This window comes from Antedon bifida, chromosome 6, assembly GCF_963402885.1.
Source record: "Antedon bifida chromosome 6, ecAntBifi1.1, whole genome shotgun sequence".
Taxonomy (NCBI): Eukaryota; Metazoa; Echinodermata; class Crinoidea; order Comatulida; family Antedonidae; genus Antedon; species Antedon bifida.
The window spans coordinates 3,150,242-3,167,999 of NC_136231.1; the positions used below are offsets into that span (position 1 = coordinate 3,150,242).

Here is a 17,758-nt window from a genome sequence, read left to right on the forward strand (position 1 = left end):
CAGATGACTAGTTTGGAGAGGGAGTGTTTAACATGTTTAATGTTCTCCCGACGACCTAAAAACTACGCCCAACGCTATTTCAAGACAAATCGCTGATCATTTTTAAAAATTTATTATTTATAAAGGATCAGGACCAACAGGTAAACACCTAAAGCGGTCCAGTCCCAATTGCACATTGGCTGTGTGTGTACTAGTACTAGTACACCGGGGTAACCCCCCTACTCGTCTCGAAAGATGTAGTAGTGCACATGAGCTATGTGTACACTGGACCTACAGTTTATAGTCCTACAGTTTATAGTCTTTATCCGAGAAGACTCGTTCTACCACCAGAACCATAGAGCGAGTGAGCCTCGAACCCTTGCTGATGTTATGGCTACGTATTACGGTTCCACTGTCTTAACCGCTCAGCCACTCACTCATACACAGTACCATGCTGCCATCAATCAAGGTTTCTATTGGGAAACTACCTCACATTCCTTTACAGCATTACGGAGAGGGTGCAGGAAGGCAACAAAAACATACAATATTAGTTTCTTTGTTTTAAAGTGTTTATTCACCTAATTAACAATATTACAGTAGAGAGTGCAATTTAAGTTATATAGCCCATTTTGAATGACGTTAATTCTGATTGTACAAGCCACAGAATACATGAAAATGGCTTGTGTTCACCGATTAAAGCCATAATAGATACCAAACAAACTTAAAATAATTTCACCTAAATTCTGTCATGCAAACTGTTTAAATTTGCTATATACAGTAATTACATATTTGTGACATACATAAACTGTGTTTACATTATTAAAATGATTACAACACAGAAAGTATGTCAAGGCTGTGTTTACACTGGACAATTGGTTGTCCATTTTGCTGTTTAAGGAAAAATAGTAAATCTGTATTTTATAAATATATATATACTGTATACAAAATTAAACAGCAACTATTGTTTAGCAATAAACACCACAGCAAACCTTAAGGGGTTTCTTATTTTGATTTTAAATTACACTATCATAACTATTATTGAATAGTTACTTGAGAAAATACATGTATGATAAACGTCCATCATTTTTAATTAATAAGTTAAATAGTGCGCCCTCTGTCGCTATATGCCAAGTATTTTGGTCGGTTTTTGAGTATTTTAATAATAGTTTACAAATGGTCACATTTTTTACACATATAGGTTGAATAGACCACCAATAAAATTGTTTTTTATCCATACACTACTACACCCCCACTTAGCTACAGGCCTAATGAAAATAGTACACTTGACCATTCATTTAATTCTTAAGGCTAAATTTAAGCACTTTTTCATTTGCATATTTTGATATGGAATAAAATTGATGGGATGTTGATGAGTGGTCTGTTTGGAGGGTGCACTAACTTCTTCTCCAGCACAATTCAAATTAATAGTACGATAAGACATCACACTGCTCAAAACCAACGTGAAAATGATGCATATAAATTTTGATATCTTCAAAATGGTAAATAGAAAGCTTGAAATGAATCTATCATTTTTTATTATTTATTATCATTTATATCCAAAAGATCAAAGCGCTTTAAGATACAAAAAATGCGTTACTGTACTTCTTACGTTTGTTTTCGTATCTCAAACGGAAGTTAATTCCACATCACAGGTCCAAATTTCGTAAAAGTATTATTACGAGAGGTCTGCTACAAAACATGACTTGTGAGTTGATCCAGCTGATAGGATTGTTTATTGTGTGCCACAGACATGCAAATTAGCAATCATATTGCTTAAAATCTTATGCATGTTAAATTAATTAAATATTCTATTTATTATTCCTATCAGCTGAATTAGCCCAGATGGATCTTTTCACATGTATAGGAACACTCACTGTACACGATTAAATAATTTCTCAATTTTGTGAATTTTTGTGAATCAGTTTGTGAATACAGTTTAAAACAACTGAAATAAAAAAATAACATTAAGTACTTAAGTTCAATCTAATCATAAATGACACCAACAAAATATAATTAAGAAATATATAAAAAATAACAAATTTGCATAAAAGTATAAAACATTGTTGACAACAAAAACATTATAGAAAGAAACGTCTCAATTGTAATAACTCTATATTACAGCAATTGTTAAAAATGTAGATACTACTTTTTTGGGAAATACCCATTGAATCAATCAAGATATTTTGTCCTACTCAAATTGTATTTTGTATTCGTACATTGAAAACACAAAGCATGGTATTTTTGAATGCCAAGATACCAACATTTTATACCAATTACCAATTATTTAAAAGGTACTCATTATATTTTATAAGAATCTGATTTCAAGTTTGAATCAAATATCATTTCAATAATACAGCATTTCAAAACTACCCTTTCCCAAGCAGATTTAACGTAAATCTAATAAACTGTACAGATGCATCAATTTTAATCATAATTTTAAATATAAATGTCTATTTATAATTCTTTCCATCAAGCAAATAGTGTGTTTTGTCTTTTATTGTATCTACCGTGAATGCCTTTGTATTCTTGAATCATCCTTGCATTATGGGATTCTTAAATTAATCCCGCAAAATCATTTCAAAAACCTATGATCTGTGCTATGACAAATATTCTGCAAGCAACCCTTATATAATAATTATAAACCTGTGTGTGTTGGTATCATGATAACTCTACATCACTTTTCACAATTATACCCACTGTTATTAGGCTTAAAATACCACTGATTTGTAAGATTTATAAGCTTATGATTTTATAAGTACAGGGAGCTTGTTCGAGCTACGTGAAAATCAGGATGTAGAATCGTAGTACGGTTTACGCTGAAGGCAAGAATCAAAATAACAGCATGGAATTTCTCCTCATGTGTTGCAAGCTATATTTTTGTATTTCACACACTTATAAAACATTAGTTTTATTTCTAACATAAAAAATAATTCATCTATAAATATAAAATATTTGATAACTCATAAACAAGACTCGTAAACAGTTTAGCGTCGATACGGAAATGCAAAGCAACAGTTCTTCAATTTTAAAATCTTAGTTGGTCTCGAAAATTTGGTAAAAGTTGTACCGAGATGCTCTGTATTCTCATAAATAAAAAGATACAGTTTTTTTAGAAAAGCGTGTCCGTTGATGATCAGAAGAATGGCGTTAAGCTGTCAAGTTGAGTGGATATGCGATGAAACGTGGGTCGGTTTTCCGGTTGAAAACTCCAGCATTGTTGCATTACTTTGTATATGTGTTCAGGACAATCTTCCGGACTTTGCATACGACAACCTTCTTCAATGTAAGCTATCACATTATCTGCAGGCTAAGAGAAAATAAATGATTTATTTTATTTACACTTAAATAGAGTAAAGCTCTGTCTACATTATCAAACGTTATTTCACAAAAACATGAGATGTAGCCATATATGGACATGATGATGTCATATCACTATCATATTTGGGCACATTACACATTTTTTTGTCAAACTAGTTTGATAGTGTAGACAGAGCTTTAGGAGATCAACTGATAGGCGGGGCCTGGCCATTTGACTGGTCATTCTATTAGATGCCAAATTAAAGATTAAGAGTACTATTACTGTACATGCTCAGTTTCTGTGTACATTTTGAGAATTTTGTGCAACAAGCTACGCTCATAAATGATAACGAGCACCTTACTAGTCATTTATTTCCCCCATGTGTGCTGTCTATAACTGCTCTACTCCACGACTCAAATTCTAAACACCACATTTTTTAATGGGCCTAGCTTCAACATTCAATTCAAGATGGATATGGCATACAAGATAAACAAAACAAAATTGTAATTTTCAAACTGATCTTTCATGCACACTACTAAGCAGTAAAGCACCGTTATTATGGGATATAATCTAATGGAGGAGGTGGAAGGGGACACCAACCTTTAAATACGTCTAGCCCAAAATCTAAGGCTTTCTATCCAGCCTAAATTTAACACCATAGTCACCCACATAAACTCTGAATACTGAACCTGAATGTTTTAATGTTTCCTCACCCACTCTTGTGTTCATGTTTCTATTGTATATGCATGGAGGAATTATTTACTTACTTTTGTTTATTTTTCTCCATGGTATAAATATGTATATAGTCTTATTTAATTGATTTGATATTGGCAATAACAAATAAACTAAGCTAAAACACATGACAAATATTATATTTATAAGGTGACATTAACTAAATTCTAAAAGTTGATAATGGGTAAAAAATAAAGGATTTTACCCAAGGGACATTTCACCAAGCTATTCAATTCAAGCTGTTTTGTACTTACAAAGAATGTGTAGAATGTTTTTAAAAAAAACAACATAGAAATTACAAAAATATAACCAGATAGCTTTAAATTTGCATGATTATTATTCTTGCATATTCAACATTGAGTTGAGTTGTGTAATATACCGTTTGTTTAAAGTTTTAAAACAAAAAGAAAAAAAAATTATTTCATCCCTTAATACTATATACTTTTACATGGTCATACATAAATTAATGGAAGTTAGGATAAATCTTAAAGTGAGAGGACAAAAACAAAACAGCAAATATGAAATGAAAAGGATGATACCAGGATGAACACTATATTATATTATATTATATAGATGGCACATTATTTGAAATTAATTAAATTGACTGTATAATGAATATTATTATCAAACTTACCACTCTCGGGTAGGGTACCCTTCCAAAAGAGTATAACTCCCAAAGTAAGACACCAAAACTCCACACGTCAGACTTGGCTGAATATACCTATCAACAAATTAAAAAACAAATTGTTAAATAGTGTACAGTCAATGGAAAACATATAGTACAGTTATTTTGTACATAAAATTAATGAATTATCTAAATGACAGGAGTAGATCAATCACCTTGCCTAAGTACACAGATAAGAGAGCACATATAACGCCCAATGTTTTGAGACCATAGGATCGAGCGCGAGGTTAAGACAATACTACCATAACATTGGCGAGGGTTAGAAGCTCACTCGCTCCATGGTTCTGGTGCTAGAACAAGTCTTCTCGGAAAAGGACTATAAACTGTAGGTTCAGTGTACACATCTGGCTCATGTGCACTTTAAAGAACCTAGTACATCTTTTGAGACAAGTAGGGGGTTACCCGGGTGTACTAGTAATACACAGTCACTCACAGCCACTGATCATAGCTGGGCCCTCTGGGAGACCAGTTTTTGACTGAAGAGGTCACCCAGTATAAATAAATAATAAAAAAATTAATAAAAGATCGGCTCCAACATGATTCATAGGTTTGAGCAATCATAAACTAACAATGTGCTGTACATACAGCATACCTGTTACAGATTTAAATGGTAGTAATATTTATACTTTACAAAATCACTTTATATTGAAATAAAATTAACGTTCTTACATTCTTCCTAACTGCTTCTGGTGCTGTCCATTTGACTGGGATTTTCCCACTATCCATCGTGACTGTATCATCCTTAGCGAGACCAAAGTCAGACACCTTTGCCGTGTCATCTTCTGATATTAAAATATTCCGGGCGGCTAAATCCCGGTGAACAAATTTTTTACTTTCCAAATAACTCATGCCTGCTGCTATGTTTCTGTTATGATAAAATGGTGATATTATAAGCATAAACATACTATAAGAACTGGATGGCCAACTCCAACACAATCAAAGCTCTAAAGGTGATTCACCATAGAAAGTGACCAAATGAAATGGTTGCATCATATTGGTGAGTTTGAAGTCTCGTTTCCCTACTCAGACACCCACTACACCTGTGTTGCTACATCTTGAGTGTGGTGCTACATAGTGTATAAACGTGAGAACTTATTCTTATAGTTTATATGTATTTTTATTGTATTGTTTTATTATGTATATTAGTTAAAGAGCTTTGTATCTATATATGTAGATTTGATTGCGAAATAAAGAATAAATAAAAAAATAAATAAAATGAATTACAAAACAGGACAAACATCAATCTATACAGGGAAAGCACTGCCGACACATTTGTCACATAAATGAAAAGGTTACACAAGAAAAACAAATGTTTAAAATATTAAAAGAGGATCACTTACTTTGAAAAATCTAGTTGCTGTTTCTTGGTAACAACAGCCCTTCCCCTTGACCGTAAATAATCTAACAAGTTACCCTACAAAAATAATGAACAACTTTATGTTATGACAGTCAGGCCCGGTTGTACAAAACCTCATGGTAACACATTTTTTTAGTTCAGTTTCTAGTCAGAGTTTTGATTCTTTTAAAATCTATCTAGGTGCTCCACGACCAATGAAAGTCTAGGATTAAGTATGGTAGCATTTAATTGGTCAGATGAATCTCATTTGAAATCTAGTATGTAAATTAGCAGATTAGAATGATCTGAACAGAACACATTGGATCATGTGAATATAAAACATTGAGAAGTATTAGGTTTAAATAACTATATTAAATATGAATGAAAGTGTGACTTGAAAGTTTCTATCCCTAAAATCAAACTTACCTTTGCCATAAATTCTAACACTATATACACAGGATTTCCAAGGGCTACACCAATCAACTGAACTAGATTACGGTGCCTAAGTTGCCTGTGAAGAAAATAGAAACAATATGTAGGCCTACTAGCATTTCAAACACCGCATCACTACTGCACTGATGTTAGTTCCATGATTTAAAAATTTAAAATTGTATTCATTTTGTTTATTTTTGTTATTCATAAAGAATGGTGATCCTAAACATAGCCAAATGACCAGAGAAAAATGTTAATTTGCCCAACATCAAATGGCGCAAGTTTTGGTCGTGCAGATTAGGAGGAGATACAGTAACACATTTCGTGTGCCTGCCATTATAATATAGATAAAAGTAAATTACACATAATTAAGGAAATCTTTTAGTAGGGTTGTGTAATTTACATTAATCGAAAACTTACGTCATAATTGATGCTTCTGCTAAAAATGGATCCAAATTGCGCTGCGATTCATTCATTGCTTTTAACGCAACTTTCTTACTTTTGTACTCTCCTTCTTTCACCTCTGTAATTCAGAAAATGGATTAAAATCTTTATAATAGTATGTTATTTATTTTTTTTAATATTATTATTATTATTATGAAGGAATAGTGTTATCCAAATCTTGGCATATTCTTTCTAGCTGTTTTACTTTATCGTTTTGATTTACGTTTTTGCTTATTTTATTAGTATTTCAATTGAGATCCAGCCACTGACATCAGCCACAACATTATCATTTTTTAAAAATTAATTTTCCTTTGTATTTATATATTATTTATCAAATACAATTTGCAATGCAAATAATTATTTAGTTTACATTCTTCCGTGCAAAAGTTCTATGTACACATGAATCTCACAGAAATACTGGTAATTCAATTATTCATTATTCCATATCCACGAAAAACAACTTAGCTTTTCCAGCAATACCTAACTGTATCTATTATTTTAATTAAGCAAATAGTATTGTTTTCTTTTACATAGATAAATTGTTAATACAAATAAATTTACCTCCAAATTGTCCACTTCCTAACACCTTTCCAACTATTATTTCATTTCTATTAATCGCCCAACCCTCTGAAAATATAAACAAGAAAACTATTATAATATTGGAATAATCATAATAAATCATAGAACCATTATTAATAAAATGTTGTTATTCATATTCTACATATTTAAGCTTATTGCTTTTAAAAACTACAAATATGTAAGTATATAATTTTTTTAAATAAGTCAGATATATTGTTCAGTATAAGGTTGAATAAAAGGACAGCCAAACTATTTTTTAATAAATTGATTAATTTCCCTCGGCTGTTTTTCATGCGTGAAGCTAGCCATATGCACGTTTTTTAACCACATTTAAGCATTTGTTTTGCAATATAAAACACAATTTAATGTTGTTGTTCATTACAGATAAAGAAAGGTAAAGTTCTGTCTACACTATCAAACTTTATGTGACAAAAAAAATGTGATGTGCCGAATTATGGGCATGATGATGTCATATCGTTACTATTATTTGGGCATATCACTACCATATTTGGGCACATCACACTTTTTTGTCAAACTACAGTAGTTTGATAGTGTAGACATAGCTTTACACATATTACTCAAATTACAGTATTTTCAGAGGATCATAGGAAAATTCCATAAGCATCTCATGTGTATAAAATGTGTTGACTGTATCATGCAAGTTTAAGGGGTTGGTCCATGATACTAGTCAATACATGTTAAACACATGGAATTTTCATGATACTGGGGATACAGTATATAAATAAACAGTATCAAGAATCGGGTATAATTATAAATTCAGAAGAAGACTCTAGCCACTACCTTTCAATCTCAGTGTGGCTATTAAAACTAATGAATTCACTCTTCCCTGATTAAAACAATGGTTACATAAATATGTATATGTTTAATAAATATTTTCACATTTTTTCACAGCACCTATATCATAACAATTAAGCAAAGCACAATGATACAACACAAAGCCATCAACAAAACATCATTACAGTATATACAGTTGAACAGGACTTTTACTTTCATTCCACACTATTTTGAATCTATGTAATTTGGTTGTTACGGTACTGTAAGTATAAAACTACCTAATACTTTGATGGAGGGGGTAGAAGATAATTATCTTTATTTTCATCATAAACAATAATGCTATAACATAATGTTATATTTATGACAGTCAATGGGTTGGTATACCTGCTTATTTGACAACCATTATCTGAGTTAGTTGATATTTATCTGTGTTAGCAGTGTCTCTATCTAAAATGTACTATTAATAATCTACTGCAATTATAACGCTATACACTACACAGAGTATACCAAACAGAATTAAAATACCACCACAACACCAAAGAAAATTCTGAAAAGTCTATGATTAATACTAACCACTTTGAAGATGAAACTGTACATTATCTTAAATGCAAGAACAAAGTATAGATTATAAATTATGTTAATAATAAAAAGAAAAATAAATTAGTAAATCATAAAATAATAAATGTATAGTAAAGTTGTACATGCATGTGATTTCAAAAAGGAAATCTAAAAGTAGAGATGAAAATGTCCTGTTATGCCACAACCATCTTTTGTTGTAGCACAACAAAAGCACATTGTATTTCACCTTCAACATGCAAAACTTTAAAGATGTATTGTCCCCAAAAACATGAAAAATCAAATCAGACTTTGAATATGTTATTTTGTAGTTTTAATAAGGTTAATCACTTCCATAGAAAAAAAATGAAAAAAAATTATGTTTTCACCTATAAATTGACAAAATAAATGGTTAAACTCAACCAAAAACCCACTGGCTGGCAGTCAATTTGGCCATTTTTTGCTTTAAATTACAGTTTTTTTTCAGGTAAATACATTTTTTTTTTCCAATTTCTGATCAAAGTGGATAACTATTATGTTACATTAAAATGGCATATTCAAAAAAATTTTTGTTAAGAATTATTTTTTCAGAGGGACAATACATCTTTAAACAATACTGTTAATAAATATACTGTATAACGTTAATATTTAATATTTATTTTTATTGCTAAGAAAACAGAATAGGTATATAACTTGAAGTAAATAAAAGAGTATATAGGTGTACAAATAATAATTTAGTATTTATATAAATAAATAACAGTTTAGTATTGATCAAAATACATCATTTGGAGACTCTGGAGACAATAGATACAATTGTTAAAATTGATAATATATTTTCGATGCAATCATTAAAATAACTTACTTTCTTTGAAAGCGTAACCTTTCTTTGGAACAGGCGTGATGAGGTTGGAAACGAGACCGTCTGCATCGCCCTCATAATGCTTGTGAAAAAAAAGAAAATTTTCATGTTTTTTTGACAAAAAATAAAAACACTCTATTAACCAGAAAATATAAATTAATAAACTTTAAAAAATGTAAGATATACTGTAAAATATCTAATACTGTACTTAACTAAAATAAACAAAATTATTCTAAGTAATAATATGTTTGGTAAAATATTATAAATACTATATATATATATATATATACTGTATATATATCAAGCAGAAGTTTCCGGGTTTGAGTCTCGGTTGGGGCGACTTTTTCTCATTCTCACAGATTTCCTCATTTTTTCTTTTCAAATTAATTTCAGTATATCACCGGGCGGTTTAGAATTTATTCTGTGTCTGTGATGTTTATATATTATTTTAATTGAATAAATGCCCCGGGGTTAATCCAAATTTTCTATGACAGGGATATTTAATCGAGGGAGATGTTTATTTGAAAGGGGGAAATTCAAATTATTACGGTAAGCAAATATGTACTAGAAAAAATCCTTTCATACACATATTTCCAGCAATCCTTTTTTCGATCAGCGTATTGTTAAATTTATTTTATTGTGCATTCTCTAGTTTATTTATACATGTTATAGTTACAGTGTACAATGTTAACAAATATACCATGGCTATAAAGGAAACACCATTTATAAACTATTATTAAATTACCTAAAAAGGAACTGATTTACAAAGACATCGAGCGTCACAAGCAATTCTGTACACTACATACATTCTAGGGGTTTACTAAGAATATCCTTATGCAGTTTGTTTAAAGATTATGATATAAATCTACTGTAAAAATAGGTTCTTTTGTTAGTGCAATCAAACGCATTATTGTTATACATACACCCATTCAATGTTAGGGACTTCCCCTACTGGGTATATACTATTTTTAATACTATATTTATCAAAAAGCTTCCGTATAGTACAAATACATAAATGAACAATGTAAATTATGATGCTCATAATAAGGTACTAAGCATAATAACCATTTGAAATGAACAAAAACTTATGTTTTAACAGTAACCAAAGTTCAAACAAAGATGTTGTACTGATAAGATTGCAAACTTGCCTAGGTACATCGTATCTTTAAAGGCCAATTTACACAGACGAGCGGTAACAGTAATAGAAATATAGATTCTATGTTATTCCTTACAGGTATGTCATGACCATTTACACAAAGCATGGAGCGGACGGGCAATTTCCCTGACCGTTACCGCTTGTCTGTGTAAATTGGCCTTACGTCTATTTCCAAGTACTTTGTCATCAAATGCCTGCACCCTAGCGTTAGTCTTTTAAACTTTTTACGATTTATAATCAAGTATAGTTATAAACAAATTCCATTTGTGGCAAAAAGTGTTTTCATCTAAAACCTAAACTACCTTTTACACTACTACTTTATATAAAAAATTTGATGTAGAAAAACGCAAGTTTCCATATATTTACCATCTATATTTAAAATCTTTTAGGACGTGGCACTGTTTTGGTTATGGGATAAAAACACTAACATGACAGGATTTCAACCAAGGACTCCGTGATTGGCTTTGACAACAAAACAACCACCTTTTATTTTCAAATTTTCTTAATTTAGGATTAAAACAATTGGTATTAATATTAAATTCATCCAACTCAGTGAATCATATTTTTTATATTAAAAAAATATTTTCAACAACTACAAAATACCAGTGAGACTAATGTCTAATCATAATTCAAATCAAGAAAATAAAAGAATAATAAATGAGAATTTTACCTCTACTAATTTAGCCAAATCATCGAAGAATCCTTCTTCATCAATGGTGAGCTTTCGATCTTTATATATGACATGATAATGTTCAACTTTGCCTGAGATACAGACACTTAACGTGTAATCCCCTGGAAAGTGCGTGCTCGCCCGCACCAAATACTGACCAGTCTTCCACGGTTTTAGCAGTTGCTCTGCTTCTTCCCGCGATATTTTTCCATGAAACCATCTAGTATTTTAAATAAACAATTTAATTTATTGAGAAAAAACATTTTATTGAAACATACAAAATCTTTGCTCCAAAAAAATAGTAGTATTACTAGATGAAATGCTAACATTGATAAAGGGAAACAAGGACGACCTTTTCTTTTCACACAGGCCACAAGACTAAAGCTCTGTCTACACTATCAAACCTTATGTGACAATAAAATGTGATGTGTCCATACAGTATATGGACAATACATGATGATGTTATATCACTACCAAAGTATGTCATTCTGCATACAGTATGCTGTTATATGTATAAGTGCATCTAGTCTCGTGGTGAAAAATAAATGTCACTAATGACAAATTATGTATTGTTATTAACATATTAATTAAGGTTGTTTATCATACTGATAGTGATACTGGTACAGTATGGGAGATTTTTAATCAGTTATTAATGAACAATTCATTCAACAGTTCAAAAACGATTCATACAGTACTTTCATTTTGAATAATCATTTGAGTTGAGCAAACCATGTGGTTGATAGGTATGTAGGCACAAGGCAACATTCTACGACGTTTGTGCACAACCAACACTGTCACAACTGTGTGGTGTTAAAAGCTTTACTGTAAGTTCTGTCTACTCTATCAAACTTTATGTGACAAAAAAATGTGATGTGCCCATATATGGACATGATGATGTCATATCACTACCATATTTGGGAATATCACTACCATATTTGGGCACATCACATCAATTTTTGTGAAACTAGTTAGATAGTGTATAGGCTTTGTCTTTTGAAAATTATAGGTGTGCAACAAATTGCACTCCTCAATACATTCAGGGATGCTGTAGGTGTGCTGTTTTGTATTTGGTGTGTAGAAGTTTGCCAAATTTAAGCGTGTTGCAAATCGCAATCCTCCAGGGCAGTTTAGGAGTGTGTTAGGTGGGTGATCGCACTCGCTCGCCTTAAAAGACAAGGCCTGAGTGTAGACAGAGCTTTACACGAGCCAAAGCTTTTTTAATATCATACATGAAAAAACTGCAATATTATACTTACATCATTGATTCTCCTTTGAGTTTAGGTTGTCGTGTGACCCAATTGTTGTCACTCATTTTAAGGGGTCAGCTATGCATGAGCGCTTTATGATGTTCAAACTTGTCTTGTATACTGAAAAAAAAAGTATCATAAATAATAGTGTTAAGCCATTACTTATACGACACGTACCACACAACGTAACATATTGGTAAATTTCAGCATTTTACTGTAGTTTTACTGTAGTGTTACTAAATTTTGAATAGATATAGCTGCTTTCTATGCTGTGCAGTGAACCGTAACTGACTTGGTTTGCTTACCAATTTTAATCGTATCACTGTGTATGTAAAAATCAAAATTAAACACAAAAAGGCAAACTAAATCTGTTTAATTGGAGACAGATCCTATATTTACAAGTTACGTACTGCTGTTGTAGTAAAACAGAAAGACCACTTACAGTACAAACAAAATCTGGATTGTTAATATAATATTTACTTCCTCCTCATAATGATTGCTAATGATGTCATTACGACATCATCTTCCGTAAAGGTGGTTATTATTCAGAAGTGGAAATGTTTAATAATGATTATTGGTTATCCGCCTCAAGCGGATAAGCCCTTGGAATTGTAGTGTTTCTTTTTTATTATTCTTCTTTCTTTCCGCCACTTTTGTTCGCGCCGTTTCTCTGCAACGTGTTAACATAACATGTTGTAACTTGGTAAACCTTTAGACATTTAACTGAAGATGTGCAGCCAAGCTTTTGGACGCTGGCAGAACCGCGTAGCGTAAGTTACGCGCGATTTTCTGAAAATCTTAAATTGATCATAACTTCGAAATCGATAAATATTTTTTAACGTAACTTTCAGCCACGTTTTCTTCACATCAATGGCTAACTTTTTCGATCTTTAAAACATTTTTGGAGACTAGAAAATTTGCGCGTAAATTGCGTTTGAAATTTTAAAATGCTCCAAATTTGTTCACGCTGTTTCTCTGCAACGCGTTAACATAACATGTTGTTACTTGGTCAACATATAGACATTTAACTGAAATTGTGCAGCCAAGCTTTTGGACGCCGTCAGAGGCGCGTATCGTAAGTTACGCGCGATTTTCTGAAAATCTTAAATTGGTCATAACTTTGAAACAGATAAATATTTTTTAACGTAATTTTCAGCCACGTTTGCTTCACATCAATTGTTAACTTTTTTATCCCTACCGAATTTTAATACATTAGAAAGTGCACGCGTAAACGGCGTTTGAAATTTTAAAATGCTTCAAATCAATTTCTGATTAAATTAGAGCACGTTTCAGGTCATTTTAAGCGTTTAAAAAATTGCCACCGGTGCGCACATTTTTACGCGCGCATGGCGCAGGGAACGCATATAAGCTTTTCTTTTACATAAATTGTGTTTTTCAAACTTCGGTTAACAATTTTACGTTGTTTTATTCATTTTGAAAACTTAAATTGGCGTTCTACGAGCACGTTAAACATGACAGGTTGCGCACGAAAACGTCAACAAATTGTGAAATTGTTGCAAAATATGTCTAATTTTAAAAATGAAACAGTTCATCAGAATGCAAGGTTACCCCCATTTTTTATTTTATTTTCTTGCAGTGTATGAATCATAGGGCTGATTTATTATAGTCTTGAATGTTAAAAAGTGTTTGATGGCTACATTATTTGCATATTAAATGTAATTTTTGAAATAATTATCATCAAACAAACATAAACATATTCAAAGAGCAAAACAATAAACATAACGTTTATCTTTTTTCTTTACAATACATGTTAATATATATAACTTGAAAGTATGCACTTTCATAATATGTAACTGTTTAAAATTTGTGAAGATTTCATCATAGTAAAAATTATGATTTAAGTTCGATATGTAAAAATCAACTTGCATCGAGGGGGTTCACGACATACCGAATGAACGAGGACTCTTTCTTCGGATTTTTTCAGCAGGTGCTCATATGACTCGATGTGTAGTGCAACCGACTTTGGTATCAGAGGTACCGGGTTCAAATCCCATCACGGGAAAACAATTAATTAAAAGGATTTTTTTGGTTATTACACTGAAAGGGCAGTTTTAATTTTGAATAGGCTACTTTTTTGGAAAAGTCATAACTGAGAAGTACTTTAATACGCAAGATACGTTTTGTTGCGGGCGGATAACCAAACTCGTCCTCAAGTGACGAGTTCAGATCTAGTTTCTTGTTGTTTTCAAAATGAAACATTGGGTGGGAATTAGGTGAATTCAAAGAACAATCAATAAATAGTACGGCGGGAAGTACACACATAAACAAACCACCACTTATATTATAATAATGTACTGTACATTCATTTTAATATTGCATGAGGTAATTTCCTGAATGTAATATTAGGTGCTGTGTTTGGTCAACTACTAATATTGTTAATTTGTGCCCAAAAAATTCAATCCGGTAAAAGAATTTAAATTATCATTAAACTAATCAATCAGGTACATTGTTAATTTGTGCCTAAAAAATTCAATCCGGTAAAAGAATTTAAATTATTACAATGAGTACATATCATTATGTTAATTAATATCATGACTAATCAAGGTGTTAGCTTTCTAATTTTAAACAGAACGTAGACAAAAGGCAATTTCTAGTCTGTATTTTGATTTAGTAAATTTTGTTATGAATTTAATTTTTATTTTTTTTTTTCAAATTCAGTCAATTGAGTCTCTCAAAACCAGACTATTTTCCCAACAGGACTTGAGACCTTGAAAAAATGATTTTTGATCTAATAATTCTTCCTCCCACCCACCAGTCACACCTCTCTAATCAGACTATGTCTACAGCCTCTAACTTTAGTATAGAAAGACCAAAATCAGTATATATCTGTACAGTATACAGTATTTTAATACAGTTACAGTAAGTTATTCAGGAGTTGAATTAAAAATAAATCAGAAACTAATTCCTCGATTATGACTCATCATGGAATAAAATTACAGGAGTTCATGAAAGTACAGTTAACATTGTTCAACCTTCTATGGCAATGTGCTCGGAAGATTAAATAATGTTCTCCAATTTTTATTTTAAAAGGAAAAAAAAGAAAAAATGAGGTGTCACTTTAAAATGTGTTTACTTTAAGATACACAAATATACAAATTTAAAATACAGATTACCTTCTAAAACCTTGCAATTCATATTGCACTTAGAAGAAAAGAATCTCTATGTATGCTGGTTTTTATGTGTATGGATGTATGGATTATGTAATGGATGTAACTTTTCTTGTTGAATTAATTCAATTTTATCTACAGACAGGTAACATAAATTTGTTCAATGTTATCTAAACAGTTATTACATCCTAACCTCTGTCTACACTATCAAACTAGTTTGACAAAAAAAGTATGATGTGCTCAAATATTGTAGTGATATGCCCAAATATTGTAGTGATATGCCCAAATATGGTAGTGATATGCCCAAATATGGTAGCAATATGACATCATCATGTCCATATATGCACGAAGTATATAAGTACTAAGTATTTGAATCAAGATTGTGAACTCTTCACTGATTTTGTAATGTACCTGTAGTATGCATTGAACATTGACCCAAAACTTATAATTGTTATATGGTTTTGTTAAAGGTGCAAATACTTACTTTATCATTGCCAAGGTAAATAATATTAATTAATCTAGTTTTTTAAATAGCCAATCCTGGTACGGTCAATTGAATTTAGAGGTAAAAAACGATTGGAAATGCACACTGAACTATTTTTAAGGTTAGGGTCAAATTTGAAAATGTTATTCAGTGTCTTTATTGTCAAACATGACCTTAAGGCTTACAGTATGACCTTAAATTACTATAGACCTATAGTAATTTAAGGTGCAAAGGTCACTTAAATATTCGATTCTTATAATTTTTTTTAATATTAAAAATTTAAGGTTTAGTGGGTAACAGAACAATATTTGGCGTGGATTAAGGCGGGGCTTTAGGCCTTCCTCCCCTAAAATTTAACAGCCCTGTTTTTTTACACTCTTTTTAAAAAAATAAACTGCTGACTAGGCTTATGCATTGAATGCAAATCAGAACAAAACACTGTATCATATGTCTGTGTGAAAATTATAAAACAATCGACGGTTTCCCAAACAACAACAAATCACTGATTCTCAGCAGCAAAATATGATCGTTTTGTGCGCGATACATGGGAGTGTCATTTTCGGGCAGACTAGACTAGTGCCATTTTATCATGAATGGTGTGGTGTCATTTGCCTAAATTCGCTTCGTCCCAGGGCCGCCTGTGGCTAAATGTGTAATTAATGCACTATACAACCCCTGGGAGAGGTGTGTCATTTACAAATAATTACTGATGCAGGGGCAGCGTAAAAAAACCTAGAAGGTACGTCACATCAATGATAAGGTATGACGCAGATCGGACAAATGACGCACCTCTCCCGAGGGTCGTATAGTGGCCATACAATTGACAAGTGTTTTAGCATCCATACCCCCACCCCCCTGGATCCGCCCCTGTCTGAAAAAAATAATTAAATTCATAATATTTAAAATAAAAGTAAATATGTAATGATATAATAACATACAGTATTTTTTTTTCAAATTAAGCTAATACAATTTAGTATCTATAAATCAGAGACTTATGTATTTACTGATATTGTTAACCTGGCTACTTAATCTAGGCTAGGCCTAGCCTGACTGTGAGGCGACTTGTCGGCCACGAGAAACACCCTTCATCAGCTTGTTGAGCTCATCACCAATCTGTTTCTGACCTGACTACTGAGCGACCTATCGGCTGTGATCATTGAAATATTACATTCACAAATAATAATTCCTATCATGTTTTTCAAAAAGGATGTAACTGACATGCATTTTAAAATGTACACTTACTGTTCTGTGGTTAAATTTGCCTGGAATTAACAAAAAAGAATTAATGATGAGTTAGAAATATGCTTTTAGCCTTTTCGGCCTATTTCTGTTTGATCTTCGTCGATGTGTGTGTAATATATAAAGTTGTTTCCCTTTTT

The 17,758-nt window shown here is 31.6% G+C and overlaps 2 protein-coding genes across 3 annotated transcripts in view; both read right to left on the minus strand.

The window, feature by feature from the left end:
• Positions 1–17,758, minus strand: part of LOC144845813 (L-threonine 3-dehydrogenase-like) — a 180,571-nt gene that overhangs the window by 128,789 nt on the left and 34,024 nt on the right. The window lies entirely within an intron of this gene.
• Positions 529–17,753, minus strand: LOC144845810 (tyrosine-protein kinase CSK-like). 2 transcript variants are annotated; one of them, XM_078703258.1, is made up of 12 exons: positions 17,622–17,753; positions 12,777–12,887; positions 11,521–11,740; positions 9,698–9,776; positions 8,854–8,880; positions 7,468–7,533; positions 6,883–6,985; positions 6,457–6,541; positions 6,035–6,108; positions 5,364–5,559; positions 4,644–4,730; positions 529–3,286 (listed from the first exon to the last, which is right to left on the minus strand). In XM_078703258.1, the coding sequence occupies exons 2-12, from the start codon at positions 12,830–12,832 to the stop codon at positions 3,113–3,115; spliced, it is 1,167 nt and encodes a 388-aa protein (XP_078559384.1). In that variant the 5' UTR covers positions 12,833–12,887; positions 17,622–17,753; the 3' UTR covers positions 529–3,112. The 2 variants fall into 2 exon arrangements, with proteins under 2 accessions (XP_078559384.1, XP_078559385.1); XM_078703259.1 differs by lacking the exon at positions 8,854–8,880.